This window comes from Stigmatopora argus, chromosome 7 (genome assembly GCF_051989625.1).
Source record: "Stigmatopora argus isolate UIUO_Sarg chromosome 7, RoL_Sarg_1.0, whole genome shotgun sequence".
Taxonomy (NCBI): Eukaryota; Metazoa; Chordata; class Actinopteri; order Syngnathiformes; family Syngnathidae; genus Stigmatopora; species Stigmatopora argus.
In genome coordinates this window covers 12,301,923-12,318,190 of record NC_135393.1, presented here as the reverse complement: position 1 = coordinate 12,318,190, position 16,268 = coordinate 12,301,923, and the positions used below count along the sequence as shown (strand labels likewise).

The following is a 16,268-nucleotide window of genomic DNA, read 5'->3' as shown; positions in this document are numbered from 1 at the left end:
TGAAATCCCAGGGGCCTTTGAGAGACTGTATTTAGAGTTTGGGTTTATGTTTGCCAGAGGGACATGCTCACATTCCTAGCGACTCCGGTGGACAATGTTTTGTAATTTTCTTCTTCCGGACTGTTCAGTCTGCAATGGCAAAGATTAATTTAGTGTGTATTTTATGCTACAGTTAAGTTATGAAAATATTTAATTACCTATGTAGTAAAACATTATGTCCATGTCATTTGGGACCAACTGTATTTAGGATAGAATTATAGACTGCAATAAAATTATGACACCAGAGCCTCCCCAACATACTGTAGCCGCTTTTGTCTAAATAACATTTCGAAGGCACATCATGTCAGGGTAGTGGAACAAAAAGAAGCATTGGTCAAATGTTTGTTACATAATCATGATTGATAAAAATCAGGGAGGGGAAATAGTTTTCGATGTATATCCGTTTTTCATCGGGTGAGATCAAAATACACTATAGAGCACATATTTGGACTAGTTAATTATGGCTTATTTAAATAAATGTAAACAACCTGGTTAATATTATATTAATACATTTATATTCTCTGTTAGTGCAAATGTAAATTTAACATTGGAATGTGAAAAATATTAAACCCTCTTTTCGTGTTCATTGACCTTGTTTCTTTGCCCAGAAAATGCTTATCATGTATTAACCCCATTTGTTAATACGCCCATGACAGTAAACTTAATCCATATGCTTGTGGCTGTACAGAGGGTGGAGTGGGTCTGGAGACATGGCAGAATGTGATGGGCATAAATATAGATATGTTCTGTCAACTATGTGAAAATCAGTCAACTATGCCAAACTAATATCAGAGAAATGTAACTTTACAAACAACTGAAAAATAAAACTGGTGAAACTTTCTAAAGATTCTGTATAATAATAATTCATACTGTAGTCATAGAACAACAAAAAAATGGAAAAAAAGTTTGCTAATTAGTTTTTCAATGAAAAATACAGTACACAAAATATTATAAGGTTGCCAATGGCACCATTAAAATGTAAGTACTGGAGCAAAGAAGGCCGAAACATGAATCTAAAATGACAACAAGGTTCTATTAGTAAAATGGCAATATTACTAAAGAAAACAAAAAGAGTTTTCATAAGACTTCAAACCTAACATTAACAACAACAAAAATACAAGAACAAAATCCCTAACCCCAAACATAACAGTTTTTGATTTTTCGGATTAGGGCAAAGGCTAATCACAGATGATAAATCATTCAAGTATTTAAGTTTTCCCAATGGGTTACCATCAAACATACTCGACAAGCTCCACTAAACTAAAACTAAAACTGCTGCCTTCCTACTTTGAACCATTAATGTTCTGTTCTTCATATCGCCACAGGTTCATCATCTAGCCAATTCACTTTAAACTTCTTCTCTTGACCCACAAATCCCTTCTCAGTTTTGCCCCTCCTTACCTGACTGAATTCCTGTACTACCACACTTCTACTCCAACCCTTCCCTGCCAACTTACTGTCCCCTCCCTCGAGACAAAATACAAAACCTGGGGAGACCAGGCCTTCTATGTTGCCACCCCTACCCTCTGGAATGCATTCCCACAAGCCATTAAAAATGTAACCCCTCACTTTGCCATTTAAAAAAACACAACTGAAAACCACATTTTACTTCCTTATGATTACCTCCTGTTCATGCACTTTTTCTCCTTGTGATTCATTCATTTATTTACTCAGATTCAATCATTTAATTATATAATAATGCATATTTATTTCTAAATAAGGACTATGTACTAATCTTTTGGCGGTGGGGGTTCGATGGTAATGTGCTCGGGGGTCTGGCAATGAGCTTTAAGTCTGATCTTCTGTGGTTTAAGTGTGGATTTCAGAATGGATGTTAGACGTGGAGCTAACACACAAAAAAAAACTTAAGCTGAAAGAACCAATCACAGAAGTATGGTGCTGACATTTCATTACTCTTCCTTCTACTTTTGACTTCAACAGAGACCATGACGACTGCCACTTCCCCAATCTTGTTGAAATGGGACCCAAAGAGTCTTGAAATCCGCACACTGACTGTGGAGAGACTTCTGGAGCCCCTTGTTACACAGGTAATTCCTGAAAACGGTTCATGCAAATTTCACACTCAAATGAACATATTTTCAAAACAGTATCTTTAACACTCATTGTCTATAAGGTACTCGGCCGTTTGGGTGCCGGACGTTTGGTCGCCCGGAAGGTTATTGATTATTACCATTTAAAATTGTTGCTCCTATCGACTAAATACAAACTGCAAATTATTATTTAGTCTTATTTAATGCCCTATTAATTATTAGGCTAAAGAAAAGCTCCAAACTTCCCGTACTTTTATTGTGTTTTGTTGGAGAACTTGTTAAGACCCTGACTGACGTCCCTTCCTAAGGGGACAACTCATGTACATACAAACTCTTATACACTCACACGTCCGCTCAGTGAAACTGCTCAGGGCCATTGTTGACTTTTATTGATGCGTAGACCGTGTTGTTTTACCTTGTTTTGTCGCCGGACTTTTGGTCGCCGGTTGTTTGGGTCCCGGCGACCAAACGTCCGGCGACCAAACGTCCGGCGACCAAAAGTCCGGCGACCAAAAGTCCGGCAACCAAACGTCCGGTCACGGTCTATAAAGTGGATGTATTAATTGTTGTCTATTCACCTAAATATAGCCTTTCAACAAAGATTAATCTCAGACAATTGATATAGAAAATTTAAAAGCTATGCATTAAATCCTGGACAACACTCAATAGTGTTTCTACCCTTCACTACTGTTATAATTATAATATACACAACTATATTATATAAGCTATTTGCACAATATATGGCCCATTTAAGGTGAGAGTCCACCATCATCAAAAGGCTTTTCTTCGAACTGCTTAAGTGAATAAATTGTTTGATTATGCTTCACAGTAAAAGTGTGATCCGAGAATAAGGAGGTTAATGTACTCGTACAACAAGTAGAACAGTCATCCTTTTCAGTAAATAAACTGCATGTTTTCAGATATGAATGCAGCACTGTTAATGTTTCTTTTGCAGCAGTTGGCTTATTCATTCTGGTTAGATGAAATAAAAGCAGTGTTGTGGATGGCAAACAAGCAGTCTGTCCATGTCATGATGCTTCCAATGCCACTCCTATTTTTCATTTCAAAGCATCTCCAAAATGCTGCGTCAGACATGTTCTCAACTGATTGGAACAAAGGACTTGACACTTTGCTTGACCCCTATGGTTTGTTTGCTATGCCATCACACACAAAACACGTAAAAAGAAAGCAGAGTAGAGTTAATAATTTCAATGCTCACCAAGCTAAATTTACACAATATGAAGTATGCTGAGGTATTGCAAGATTTGCTGAGGTCTCAGATGACTTCATGCTTGACTGCATTTTGTATTCTATTTTCACGCTTGACCTCAGAGAGATACATTTTCACAAAGTTTTGCAGAAATTAATTTTAGTAGTTCCACTGCAGGCTAAAAGATAAATACCCGCTGCTTGAACAGATGATTCCAAGATATTAGAGGTATTAAGATAAACCGATTCTAATCGTTTATCTGTCTTTGATGTGCGTGGTCCAAGTGTATCGGTCTGTGAAGAGGTAAAAAAAACAAAAAAAAAAACATGCTTTGGGAGTCAAGCTTTGGAAATTGTATTCTGTGCTTTGTGCAATTCTCTGAATTGCCCATAATTTTTTTTTTCCTTAATTAAATAATGTTCTATGGTTGGCATTTTAAAAAAAAACCTCTGGTTATCTTAATTTCCTACATAATTATTGACTATTTCAACTACCACCCCCCAACACACATACATACACCAAAACTGGAAAATAAAAATCATGTTTTAAATCTTCTAAGCCAAAATATGTATGATAAAAACTTGGCAAAACCAAATGGATTAATCTTATGACCAAGAGCTTGCCCTAATTCCACTACTTGGATGGTCTCTACATTAGCAGCATATTTTGTGACGTGCATCTGCAGTAGAATCCTTTTTTTTTTTTTTGAGAGATCACAGTGCGAGCGACAACTGTGAAAGCATTTCATATTTTTAACAGGCTGGGTCATTACTGTTTTTTATATTTTCTAGAATGGATTCATTCACGGTAAGTACTTTCCGTCATTTTCATAGCCTGGTGTCAGAGATCAAGTGTTGAGTATTAGTGCTATGTGTGTGTTTCAAATGAATAAGAATCATTTGGGTGTTCTCCCGATGTCATCACATTTTTTTTATAAAGCTGCGCTCAGATATAATATATAATAAAGTTAGTAGGAATCTACTCGCTTTAGGCTTTCACACATGAACACCATGTGTTCATCAAATGTACTGGTACTACGGAATTTTTTTTTTAATCATTCAAATTTGTCAGGGTTTTTAATAATAAACTTTACTTTGGCCCAATCTGACAATCTTTTTTTCATTTAAAATTGACTTCAAGGAAACCTTTAATTGTACTAAATTAAGCTTTAGAAGAAATTTACTGTACATATTTTTGTAACAATTATTTAATATTGATGTGTGTAATTTACTTTGCAAGTAAGTATTACTTTTTGCTACATGAAATTTGCAAAACAATCTTCTTTCATTTTAAATTGACTTTAAGGAAACCTCTAATTGTACTAAATTAAGCTTTAGAAGAAATTTACTGTACATATTTTTGTGACAATTATTTAATATTGATGTGTGTAATTTACTTTGCAAGTGAGTATTACTTTTTTTTCTAGATGACATTTGCAAAACAATCTTCTTTCATTTTAAATTGACTTTAAGGAAACCTTTAATTGTACCAAATTAAGCTTTTGAAGAAATATACTGTATATATTTTTGTAACAATTATTTAATATTGATGTGTCTAATTTACTTTGCAAGTGAGTATTACTTTTTGCCAGATTAAACAATCTTCTTTCATTTTAAATTGACTTTAAGGAAACCTCTAATTGTACTAAATTAAGCTTTAGAAGAAATTTACTGTATATATTTTTGTAACAATTATTTAATATTGATGTGTGTAATTTGCAAAACAATCTTTTTTTTTTTCTCCCTTTAAGGCTGTGGTTACGAACTCAAGGGCACCTATCCAGTCTGTTTCCCATATCTCCCTTCTCCAACACAGCTGCATCAAATAAGCAGGATCGTTATCCAGCTTGTGGAGAGATTGCTGGTTGGTTGATCATTTGATTCAGCTGACTTTCAGGAAGTAGACTTGCAAAGCAGACTGAATAGATGCCCTTGATGACTAGAGTTTGTGACCCTTTACTTTAAGGTATGTGCAAATAAAGGTTTAATGCCTGCATCACAAACATTTAGTGTACATTTAAGGATTTTTTTCTCAGTTTTACATTATTTAGTTTTTACTGCATATTTGAAAGTTTAGAGATCTTCACTGTCAGAGCTATTGCTCCATGCCACCTGTTGTACTTGCGTCATTGCTGCAGAAACTTGGGTATGAATCTGATGGCTGCCAGAGCTAATCATGCTCCAAAGGGTAGCCAGCCACACTGTCTGTATTGTGCTTGTCTCGCTGTAGAATTGCTACTGAACTTGGATGCCTTGCCAAAAGATATAGTTTCATATGTTGATAGTCAGCTGGAAAACTCTGATTTTTTTCCTCTTCATGGTATATTCGCCTCTGTTAAAATGTTTTTGTTACACACTTTCTTTACTTTTTGGTATCATAGCCTGAAGGGGTTCTGCACACACAAAGAAACTGAAAATGAATAACTAATGTGAGAGCATAAGCATTTAAATTTAAAGCATCACTTATTTTTACTGTACTTGGAAAAATCTTTAAAAAACAAGTATACAAAGTAAAATAAATTGTAGCATTACATTACTTTTCCAGGCAAGCTCTGCAATGTTTTGAGAAGAGTAAATGTAACTGCTTGGTTTATTTCAATCCAAAGGCAGTTTATAATTTAGGTGCTGGAAAATAATTCTATTCTTAGGGAATTTCTGGGTGAATTGGATGCCAAGCTGAGAACTCCAACACCGACTTAGATACAGCATTAAACTGAAAAAGTCTTTTGTTTTTTTCCCACAAGCGTGTTCCAGGGATATTCTGGCACTTGCGTGCAGAGGCAACATTACATATTCATAGAACTAGTACTGTTAAATCTGTCTGAAGGTAAATAAATTCCCTTAGCAGACATCTTGCTGTGAGGATATTTAGGGCATAATTAAATATACATTAAGACTTTCAAGCCACTGTTAAAGAACAAAACATCAAGGAGCTGTGACTTGAATGAGGAAGTGCCAATGGAAAAATAAATGAAAAATACTCTTGTATTGTGTATTCCACAGTCTAACCCAATAGGAATTGTACCAGCCTTGGTAGTATGCTGCATTATGTAGATTGCAGTTTATATATCCCTTTATGCAAAAGACTAAATTGCACTGAAGCCTGCATTATTAGCACAATGTCTAAACAAAAGCAAGATAATGATGTGTTTAAAATGTATATCTTTCATGGACATATCTACAGATGTACCTTTATTGGGCCCTTTATTTTCGAGTAATTGCTGACTCCTACTGTTTAATGGTATGAATAACCACTAAATTGCTTATTTTGTTGTTGCTCTGTTGGCCAGTAAAAAAGGAATTGGCTTGTCAAAAGACCAGGTGCTCTGCAAGCAGATTGTGATGTTACTGCTGCATAGTTCTGAAGTAATTGAAGTAGAACTCAATAACACTGATTGGATGCCTTCCATAACTCTACATCTACTATGTGTCTGCAGTGGCACACTGTTGTAAAGAGTGTTCTATCTAGTCATGATTGGGCTGTACTTCACTAACATGGATCATTAAATGGATCCACTATCAATGGATAAATTTGAGCTATTGTTTGGTTTGAAATAACATTTTATTCATGTGACTTTTGGAGTGTGACACTATTAACTGTGTATTTTACTATTGACCGTTGGGGGTTTTCCTCGGTTGCGAGAAATTGATTGTCGGTTAAAGATCCGAATGAGCAAAAAGGGAGTAGGCTACTTTGTTTTATTACTAGAAAGTTTTGTTTTTGACTTCTTTTCATTCTGCTTTTTAGGTGACTACTTTGGTAAACACAAGTAACAAAGGGCCATCCAGTAAGAAAAAAGGTCGCTCCAAGAAGGCTCATGTCCTGGCAGTCTCAGTTGAACAGGCTACTCAGAACTTTTTGGAGAAAGGAGAGCAGATTGCAAAAGACAGCCAGGATCTGAAGGAGGAACTTATTGCTGCTGTCGATGATGTCCGTAAGCAAGGTAACCATTTATCAGTATTTTCATTTCAGAATTTTTTTCTTTTAATATATACACCCAAAATTATTGTCGTATTGCTTAATTATTTGAACCCCACACACTGTTTTCCCCATGAAAATTATTCAATTGTATTTACAGTGGAAGTAAATCCATTTCACACTTTTGTTGTTAAGCTGTGTTTTCTGGCTTCCTTTCAAATTCAATCTAAAAGCATTTAGGGTCATTAAATAACTTAAATTGTCCTTTTGATTTAATGCATTTCTGAACGATTTATTTTTTTTAATCTCTGTATGCTCTGCTGATGGCTTGCAAGCCAGTGTGGTTCTATCAAAGTCAATGGGAGAGAATAGTTTAAGCCCTTGATTGCAAATTTGCTACATGTTCATTGCTATGACCTCGCCGATCAGGCAATTAATAATTTAAATGTAACGTTTATTTTTGCAGGAGAGACCATGCGTATTGCCTCCTCAGAATTTGCAGACGATCCCTGCTCTTCTGTAAAACGCGGCACCATGGTGAGGGCTGCCCGGGCGTTGCTGTCCGCTGTAACACGCCTGCTCATCCTTGCTGATATGGCTGATGTTATGAGGCTGCTGGCTCACCTTAAAATTGTAAGATGAAGCAACAATACTACACCTATTAGAAGTGACACACTTGGCTTTAGTGTATCAATATTTTTATTGATGTTGACCTTTTAAAGCTTTGTCAAACATGTTCTGTGTGCATCAACTTATTTATATTTTGGGATCTATTGTGTTCCTGTGTATAACAGGTGGAAGAAGCCCTAGAGGGAGTTAAGAATGCAACCAATGAGCAGGACCTGGGAAATCGCTTCAAAGAATTTGGGAAGGAGATGGTCAAGCTTAATTATGTAGCAGCACGGAGACAGCAGGTAGCTGAATGCCCCCTTTATTCATTTTGCTTTAAAAAAAACTTGTAATTTCTTGGTATCTTTCAGTCAGGACCAAGCATGAATGGAAATCATAAATAAGTCCAAGTGATTATTACATTTTACTTAAAGATTATCAGAATCGGCTAGGGAAAAAAGTAAAATAAATACAACTCTCATTAATAGAATATTTTACCATTGTATTTATATGTTGCTATGATTCTTTGGAAAAAAAACACACACAAAAAAACAACAATTTATGCAAATTCTACTACACTTCACTGTAGAATTAACAAATACAACAAGATAATGTCCAATATCTAAATCAGCTTCACCATAAGTTAAGCTCTTTTTGTAGCTTTTTCTCTGGCAATGTGGTTTTAATTGTTTATTCAATGATGTCCCTCAGGAACTGAAGGACCCTCAGTGTCGAGATGAAATGGCTGCTGCCCGTGGGGCTTTGAAAAAGAATGCCACTATGCTGTACACAGCCTCACAGGCTTTCCTGCGGCATCCAGATGTGGCTGCTACCCGTGCTAACCGGGACTATGTGTTCAAGCAAGTCCAGGAGGCCATCGGAGGCATTTCCAGTGCCGCTCAAGCCACCTCGCCTACCGACGAAAAGCACAGCCATGCTTGCATTGGTGAACTGGCTGCTGCACTCAATGAGTTTGATGTAAGTTCATTGTTTCATTTTCTCAAGTTACAAAAATGTGCAATTTTATACAGTATGGGACCTCCATCACGCATGCTTGCACACACGTCCCAAATTTCCTCCCTTCCTCGTTATGCCATGAATAATTTCATTCTTAATGTTTCAACTGTGAGCACCAATTGCACCTTAAAGATTTAGAGATTGCAAGCTCACAAATGAAGCTTGACACTTTGGCTGAATATATGCAAAATGGGCAATCTGTGCTACAAATTCAAATACACTTTTTCAGGTTACAATATTTAGTTCACATTCAAACTTCGGTTTGTCATAAAAACTATCTTTTTTTAAACAAAACAACACAACGTTGAACAACAGTAAATGTTCCAAATTCTGATCCTTTAGTGCTACCTTGTGGCTTTATGCTGCCATTGCCATACTTGCACAGACACTGCAATTTTATATGCAATGCGTGTCATGTTTGGTTAGCACTGGTTTTCTGCAATTACATCCGCCCTTGATGAACCAAACCTTTTTAGGTTATTTAAACAATTTTTGGGAACAATATACCTTTTTTAGAGTAGTGAAAAACATTCGATGTCTCAGCATTTGACTTAATATATATTTTTAAAGTTGCTGTGTATGAATGAAGATTTTAATATATCTATATATATTTTGCTGAACTGGCTGCTCTCACATCTGTCTTAAAGTACTGTCATTTATCATTCTCAGAATGCAGTAATACATGTCCCTTATGTAGGGACATCTAGATGTTCAGAAAATTAAGTTTTATAAACTTGGAAATAATCAATTCATATATTCATCATGTTTTCTTCTCCTGGTTAATATCCATTGAAGAACTGTACATGAATACCGAATTTACAGTTCCGTTGGATGTGGATTAAATGTTAACTCCTGACAGACCCCACAGATAAAATCTGACAAAATTCTGCATGACTAACCATTGAGAAAGGTCGCTGCAAGGCCTGGCAGTTCACGTGGCTTGCTCTGTCAATGGCAGCAAATGAGTTAACAAGTTGCCAGTATATCTACTAACTTTTTGATAATGGTGGAGTCTGTGCACTGCATCGACTTTTCCAAAATAGGCTCGACCATTTTGAGATAGACACAAGGAAACAAGTGAGCTCTTCACAGCTGAAGCACTTGCGGTTGTCACCGTTCGTCCCTGAACATATGCACTGTGCATTGTGACCACTGTGTTGTTTCCTGAATTGAAATTATGATAGTGTCACCCCCACTCCCCCAAAAAAACAGTTGAATTTCTAAATTATCATGTTGCATTTTGTTCTGAATCATCTTTACTTTTTTTTTTCTCCCCCAAGGCTGTGGCCTTTAATAATTACATCAGTTCAGCTTTTTTTTCACCATGTAAAAAGAAAAATAAATAAATCCGCTTTTAGTAAAGCAAAAGACCTGCATAATTTGATTCGGTTGACAGGCAGACAGACAGCAATTAAATGAGACAAATTGCCCTTTACTTAGCCCTCTCTGCCCGGTTGTAGCTGGTGCACGTTTAATTCTTAACTTACCACAAAGACATAACACAGACTGGTCAAATGCTCATAGAATAGTAATTACCTGATACAGAGGGGGCTGTGACTCACATTTCTTTCAATTTGTACCTGAATATACTTGGTTGGTTACCAAAATCGGAGGTGCCTACATCTTTTTGGCTCACAAAAATTGAGAATAAAATTGGTCATTAGTTTGATCTGTCAACTTGCACTTGATGCACAACATTGTTTCCCCTTTTCTCAGTGTCAGCTGCCTCACTCTTAGTAGATTGTCTTCTGAAAAGTCAGAAATTGTCCCAATATAGCATTATAGGGTTGAAAGGGATCTAATATTGGTTCCTTTGCTAAAGCTTAAGTGATTTACATTTGTCATATAAAACAAAACAAAATAAAAAATCAGTAGCCAGAAAGAATGGACCGACAACTGGCCATTCTTTTTTTCTACAAGCGACGACATCTTCGATTATTAATATTTTTGTGATCAACCACTCACTTACAATCAATGTATTGGGCATTTTTTATCCAAATACTCCTGCAGCATAGTTTTTTTAAATTATTATTATAAGGGAACCCTTCATTTTTAACTACTCCAGAGAAAGTAATGCCTAAAATATGTTCATTTTAAACAATGGGTCACAGCATCATGAGTATTTGGCAAAAAGAAATAATTTCTCATATTCCTAGTCTTAAAAAAACAACCATATATTAGATCTCTTGTGAAAGTGTGTGCACTGTTCTTTCAGGCCGGAAGCTACCCAACAATCACACAAACAAGTCAGCAGCAATATAAATGGTTCCTCTGTGCTCTTTAATTAGGGCCAGAAAACATCCCCGGGACTCTCTTGACCCCATTTTTCCACCACAGCAAACACAATCCTAGGCATAAATCTTTTTTTGTTGTTGTTTTTTTTAATGCCTGGAAACATACAAATGTGTTTGAGGTGAGGTTCAGTTTCTTATATTTAATGGATTCCGCCACGTTGGAATACTATTGGTAGTAGTTGCAGTATCTCTGGTGGGCGAGGGATCAAATCACAGCTCCAATATTAAAGGTTCTTTCTGAGCTTGCATTGCTTTAGTGGGAGGTTGTATCGAAAGATTCCGATCAAAAAGAGAAAATGTTTTGCCTGCCCAACATTTTTCAAAACTGACATTTTCTCACTAAACACTTAAAAACCTTAACACATTAATGTGAAGTAGCTTGTGAACTTCCATCAAATTATAACAAAAGCTCTTTCTACTGGAAAAAATGCTATTTTTCCCCCATAATGAAACATTTCTAATCAAACCAGGTGTGAACAATGCATGATTAGAAAATATTTATTTTTTTCTTTGATTTGATGTTTAGATTCTGATTTGTGAAGTAAAAGCGCACTATATGACAAAGACAAGGAAGAGCGAACTCCATACAGTATATTTTTATATCCCCACTATAACTGACACATAGAATTGTGTAACTATACAACATTTTGCAGATATGTGACTTTAAATTCGCCACACAGGAAAGGCCTGTCATGTTGGAATAAAGTCTTTATTTGGGAATTTGTGGGAGAACAGATGGAGTTGAAGCCTCAGGGGTGTGTTTAGGAAAGGCAGCATTGCCCACATAGGCATAGATTTCTTTCTAGGTCGCACCACACAACAACACACACTTTCCAGCAAATCACTTCAAACTGAGTTGTGGGGACATGCAACTGAAAATACTTGGAAAATACCTACTTGTACAGTCCTCCCCCATGGACTTTTAATCTACTAGTTTTTACCTCAATCTGTATGCACCTTGTGATTTTCCAAGGAATGGTCAATATCTTGTAGAAGGAAATAGACTAGCATGCATTCCCATTTACCAAGTGCACTGCCCATTTCTAGTATCCAATACACATCGTTCGAGGCAGATTAGGTTCACCAAAGGGTAAATAAATAAATAAATGTCACTTCACAGTATGTATCCTCCCCTAGGTCTCTCCTTATCAATTGCACGGCATTGTTTAACGCAGCCTTTTCTGTGTGAAATGCAACCTCTATGAGCATCAGAAAATAATACAAAGACAAAGCAAGCTTGAGTATAACTTACATAAAAATGGATTATTATTCCGCTACAGTTTCTCCCATTTTATTTAATAGGCAAAGACGGGGGTGGGTAAATTTAATCTAGATGTAATTTCATCAAAATTAATGACCTAATCTTGTATCTTCTCCAGGAGCTGATTAGATTTTCTGTCTTGAGTACTACCAACATAAAAAAAATCTATATTTTCTCTGTCTTGAGTACTTCCAACATATTCAAAAAAATCTTTGTTTTTTTACATCAATTCCCGAGCCATAGCAGTTCATGCAGTTCAATGCTGCTTTTATATTAATAACCAGAAGGGGGCAGTGTGTTGTTATCTTTCTGAACTCTGCAATCTCAAGTTCACCACCCTCTCCTGTCTTTTCCATTTTTATCCCGCTTTCCCTTAAGTCCTTAGAAACAGAGATTTAGAGCTCGCTCATTCTCATGTGAGCCAAAGTGCCTGCATCATCTTGCAGTGTTTTGCAGTGTGCGTGACGGAGGCCATCTTCTGATTCTGAGATGTATTGAGAGCCTTGAGATGAAATTACCTGTTTTCAGAATTGTAGTCTGAACACATTGGCCCCCAGAGAGACCCCCTCACTCCCTTAAGGAAATTCTAGGGGTTATTAGCAAACATATATGCTAACCTTATCTTTTACTGCACCGTATGTATGCTGACACAGTGCAGCATGCATTCAATGGTAGATACATTTATACTTTGATCCGCAACAGAAAATTGAAAGATGAAGTGAACTGGCTTTACTGTGATTTTTATTTCCATCTGCTTGTCCTCTGGCTTTCTTGCTGTTCTAATTTCCAGATGCATCTGAAACTAGATGAGGTGCTATAAAAGCTGGTATGCTTTCATGCAGTTTCCTAAACCATTTGGCAGATTTACAGTATTGTCATGCAAAACTCTCCAATATACCTTCAAGACTTAATCCACAATGTACTAGTATGTGCCCATCCTTAGTCAGCATTGGTTAACAGGATTTGTCGGCTTGTACAAAGCAACGTGTGCAAACAAACAGTGGCTCCACATGCAAATTACTTTCTGGATGCTACATGTGTCAATCTGTTTAGTGGCAGGTAATTGGTTCTAGTAATGTGTAGTGAATACGATACTTTATTGTGGCCTGTGCAGGATTTATCGATAAACACCAGACGAGGGCAAAGGCTTGACAGTTTCTTCCTGTCTGTCACACTTTTTGATGTTCATTTCTCTAAGACTGACAACGTTGTAATTGTGTGAATGTTCATCAAAATACATTCACAAACACTTGCAGTTTTCAAATTAGTTATAGTACTGTCCAAAGAAATTGTGGGTAGGTAAATTGACAAATGCCAAACTAAATAAACAGAGTTTAATTAGATTCCATTAATCACAGTGAGTGAAAAGGTGGTTACCATGTTTGCTCAACAGTTGTGAGGTTTGGCGTTTGTAACATTGGCTGCAGCCTTTTTTGTGGCATAATCATGTTCTCACTTTGCTTGTGTGGATTTCATGCAGGTAGCCCGGTTCCCTATCAGGTTCCTCAAACATGCATTTTAGATTAATTGGTGACCAAGAAGTCCATAGTTATACGTTTGAAACAAACGACTGTGCTCAAGAAAAAAAAGATGCCATAAAAGATAGATCAGTTGTTGTGCTCTTGAGTCTTCTCACATGCAAATTCACCTGCCTGATTCTGACCTGTTACCATGTTAACAAGGAAAGACGTCTTTTGTTCCCTTGGAATATTTTTACAACACATTTTTTTCAGTATGAATTTTCATACGTTGCAAATCCCCAACTGTCTTTTGACAAAAAATCTTTGCGGTTGTGACATTTAGCCCTCCACACTGTATGACACAACTGAATTATCCTGTGTTATCTGGCGTGGTGTGATCCACAATTTGCAATGCAGACTTGCTACGATGTGTTTGAATACTTCACCCCTTCTGAGGGTTGTTTCTCTTTAAGCATTCAAGTAAGTTTCTGGTGGAATTCCAATTTACATTGTTTAATGTAGAGAAAAATGTAATTATCTAGTTATAACAGGACTTCATGCTGTGCTTGGGGGTCTTTATGGATAAGTGGATGCATAGTGAATGGATAGTGATTTCACCTTGTTATCGTATTGCTTGATGTAACATGAATATTCTCTCACTTAGCAATTTCTATAGTGTACAGATTCATGTAAAAAATGAAAGATGAGAATTACTATTATAAAAAAAATCAAAATAAAATGGCCAGGTGTATAAACATGGTTAAAGTCGTCAAGATGCAGGATGAAAAAGAAAAACAACTAAGTCCTATTTGTTAGTGGTTTGGCCTCACAGTTCTAGGATCGTGGGTTCAATCCTAGGTCCCGTCCTTCTGATTCTTCTAATTTAAAAAAAACAAAAAAACAGGTGGGCAATTGCCGAGTTTAGTCACTGGTGAGCACAAATCCGAGATTCCTACTGTTTTTTTAATTGTAGCCCTAAGGCCAGTTCTTCACAATCATGTTTTCTTTAAGCTAACTTGGCATCTTTCAGCCAGTATTTTATTTGTTCATATTACTTTAGTTTTGGTCGAACAGACTTAACATCCACGTCACTTTCACACAAGTGCAATTGAAATAAAGATTATCAGTCATTGTAGCAACAATCAATTCCTAAAGTCTCTTGAAAATAGAAAATAGAAAAGTTACGGAAGTACAAAACCTCTAGCCACCGAACACAATTGGTAGACCGTTTTCTTTGACCGAATTAATATAATATTAATAATTGAATTTATTATTTAACAACAATCTTCAAAGTTCGCTGTAATGGATAGTTAATTTTAATACAACCGCAGACACATGCGGTTCATGCGTTTCTAACAAGATTGGCTAGTTGATTCTCATTCTGATGTGCCAAGCTCTGATTTATTGAGGTAAGTAGGCAGACTCAATGCTTGAATAATGGAAAAGAAAAAAACATCGGAGATAATTAAAGATTCGTCAGGAAGGCAGGCTTTTCAAGACTTTCCGAGGATAATTTAACCAACAGGGTTGCTGACTAGCTTTTTTCAAAATGGCTAATTTGGCATTTTCAGGACATGTATGAGCACCAGAGCTAGGTTATAGGCAAAGAAACAAGGATGGATTTTATGACCTATAAATGATAGGCATCTCTGTGTATGACGCGCAAGTTATTATTATTTTTTTTTTACATTTTATAAGATATGTTACTGATAAAGCACTGGTTTGTTCCATTGCATCCCGTCTTCTCTCAAAAAAAATAATGTTTCGCGTTGTTTTCCAAAGATCAGCTAGTTAAAGGAGCATGATATTTGAGGATGTCTAGTGCATTTCGCCACAGGCCAAACTCCGGATGACCTCAGACACAAAGGCATTCGATGTTTCCAGCCTCTTCTTTCGAGCTCTGCATTCACTATCTCTAACTACCAAGAGCGGACACTTCTATAATTATTATTTTTGGGGTAACGAGAAGCCATGTGGCCCCTGTGGATTCTGTAATACATTTGCTACACTTGTACATCGCAAAAGTTGGTATTTCAGAATATTCGAGAATCCAAACGGAACGTCAGTTTCTCAGGAAAATTTCAAAATGCCGCGTGTAGAGTGATCTCATTCAAATGACAATAAAGTAACGTGCCTGTGGAGGATGTTACATTCCTACATGTAGGATAACCATGCGTTTGTGTGGAAACGGTGAGGACGATGGGCTATGCACTCTATTTTAGGAAAACATCATTTTTAGCTTAAATTCTTGCTGCTTTTCCTCTTACTAATTTATGCTGTGACCCATCTCCGTGCTCTAGTTACATCTTCTGTATCTGTTAATGATTTATTAATGCTTTACATTTTGATTTTAAGAAGGTATTTGTGTTGCATGTGTAGCCCTCAGAGGAAAGAAACGTGTATTTCATA

At 36.4% G+C, this 16,268-nt stretch overlaps 1 protein-coding gene across 9 annotated transcripts in view; it reads left to right on the top strand.

The window, feature by feature from the left end:
• The window catches only part of ctnna2 (catenin (cadherin-associated protein), alpha 2), a 133,015-nt gene that overhangs the window by 20,597 nt on the left and 96,150 nt on the right, over positions 1-16,268 (top strand). For 7 of the 9 annotated variants that reach the window (XM_077605054.1, XM_077605052.1, XM_077605051.1 and 4 more), the window contains 5 exons: positions 1,981-2,087; positions 7,048-7,243; positions 7,685-7,851; positions 8,013-8,132; positions 8,539-8,805. In XM_077605054.1, coding sequence (XP_077461180.1) covers positions 1,986-2,087; positions 7,048-7,243; positions 7,685-7,851; positions 8,013-8,132; positions 8,539-8,805 — 852 coding nt within the window. In that variant the 5' untranslated portion in view covers positions 1,981-1,985. Of the gene's footprint in view, positions 1-1,980; positions 2,088-3,979; positions 4,108-5,110; positions 5,266-7,047; positions 7,244-7,684; positions 7,852-8,012; positions 8,133-8,538; positions 8,806-16,268 lie in introns of those variants that run through there. The other 2 variants (XM_077605053.1, XM_077605055.1) reach the window with 2 other exon arrangements.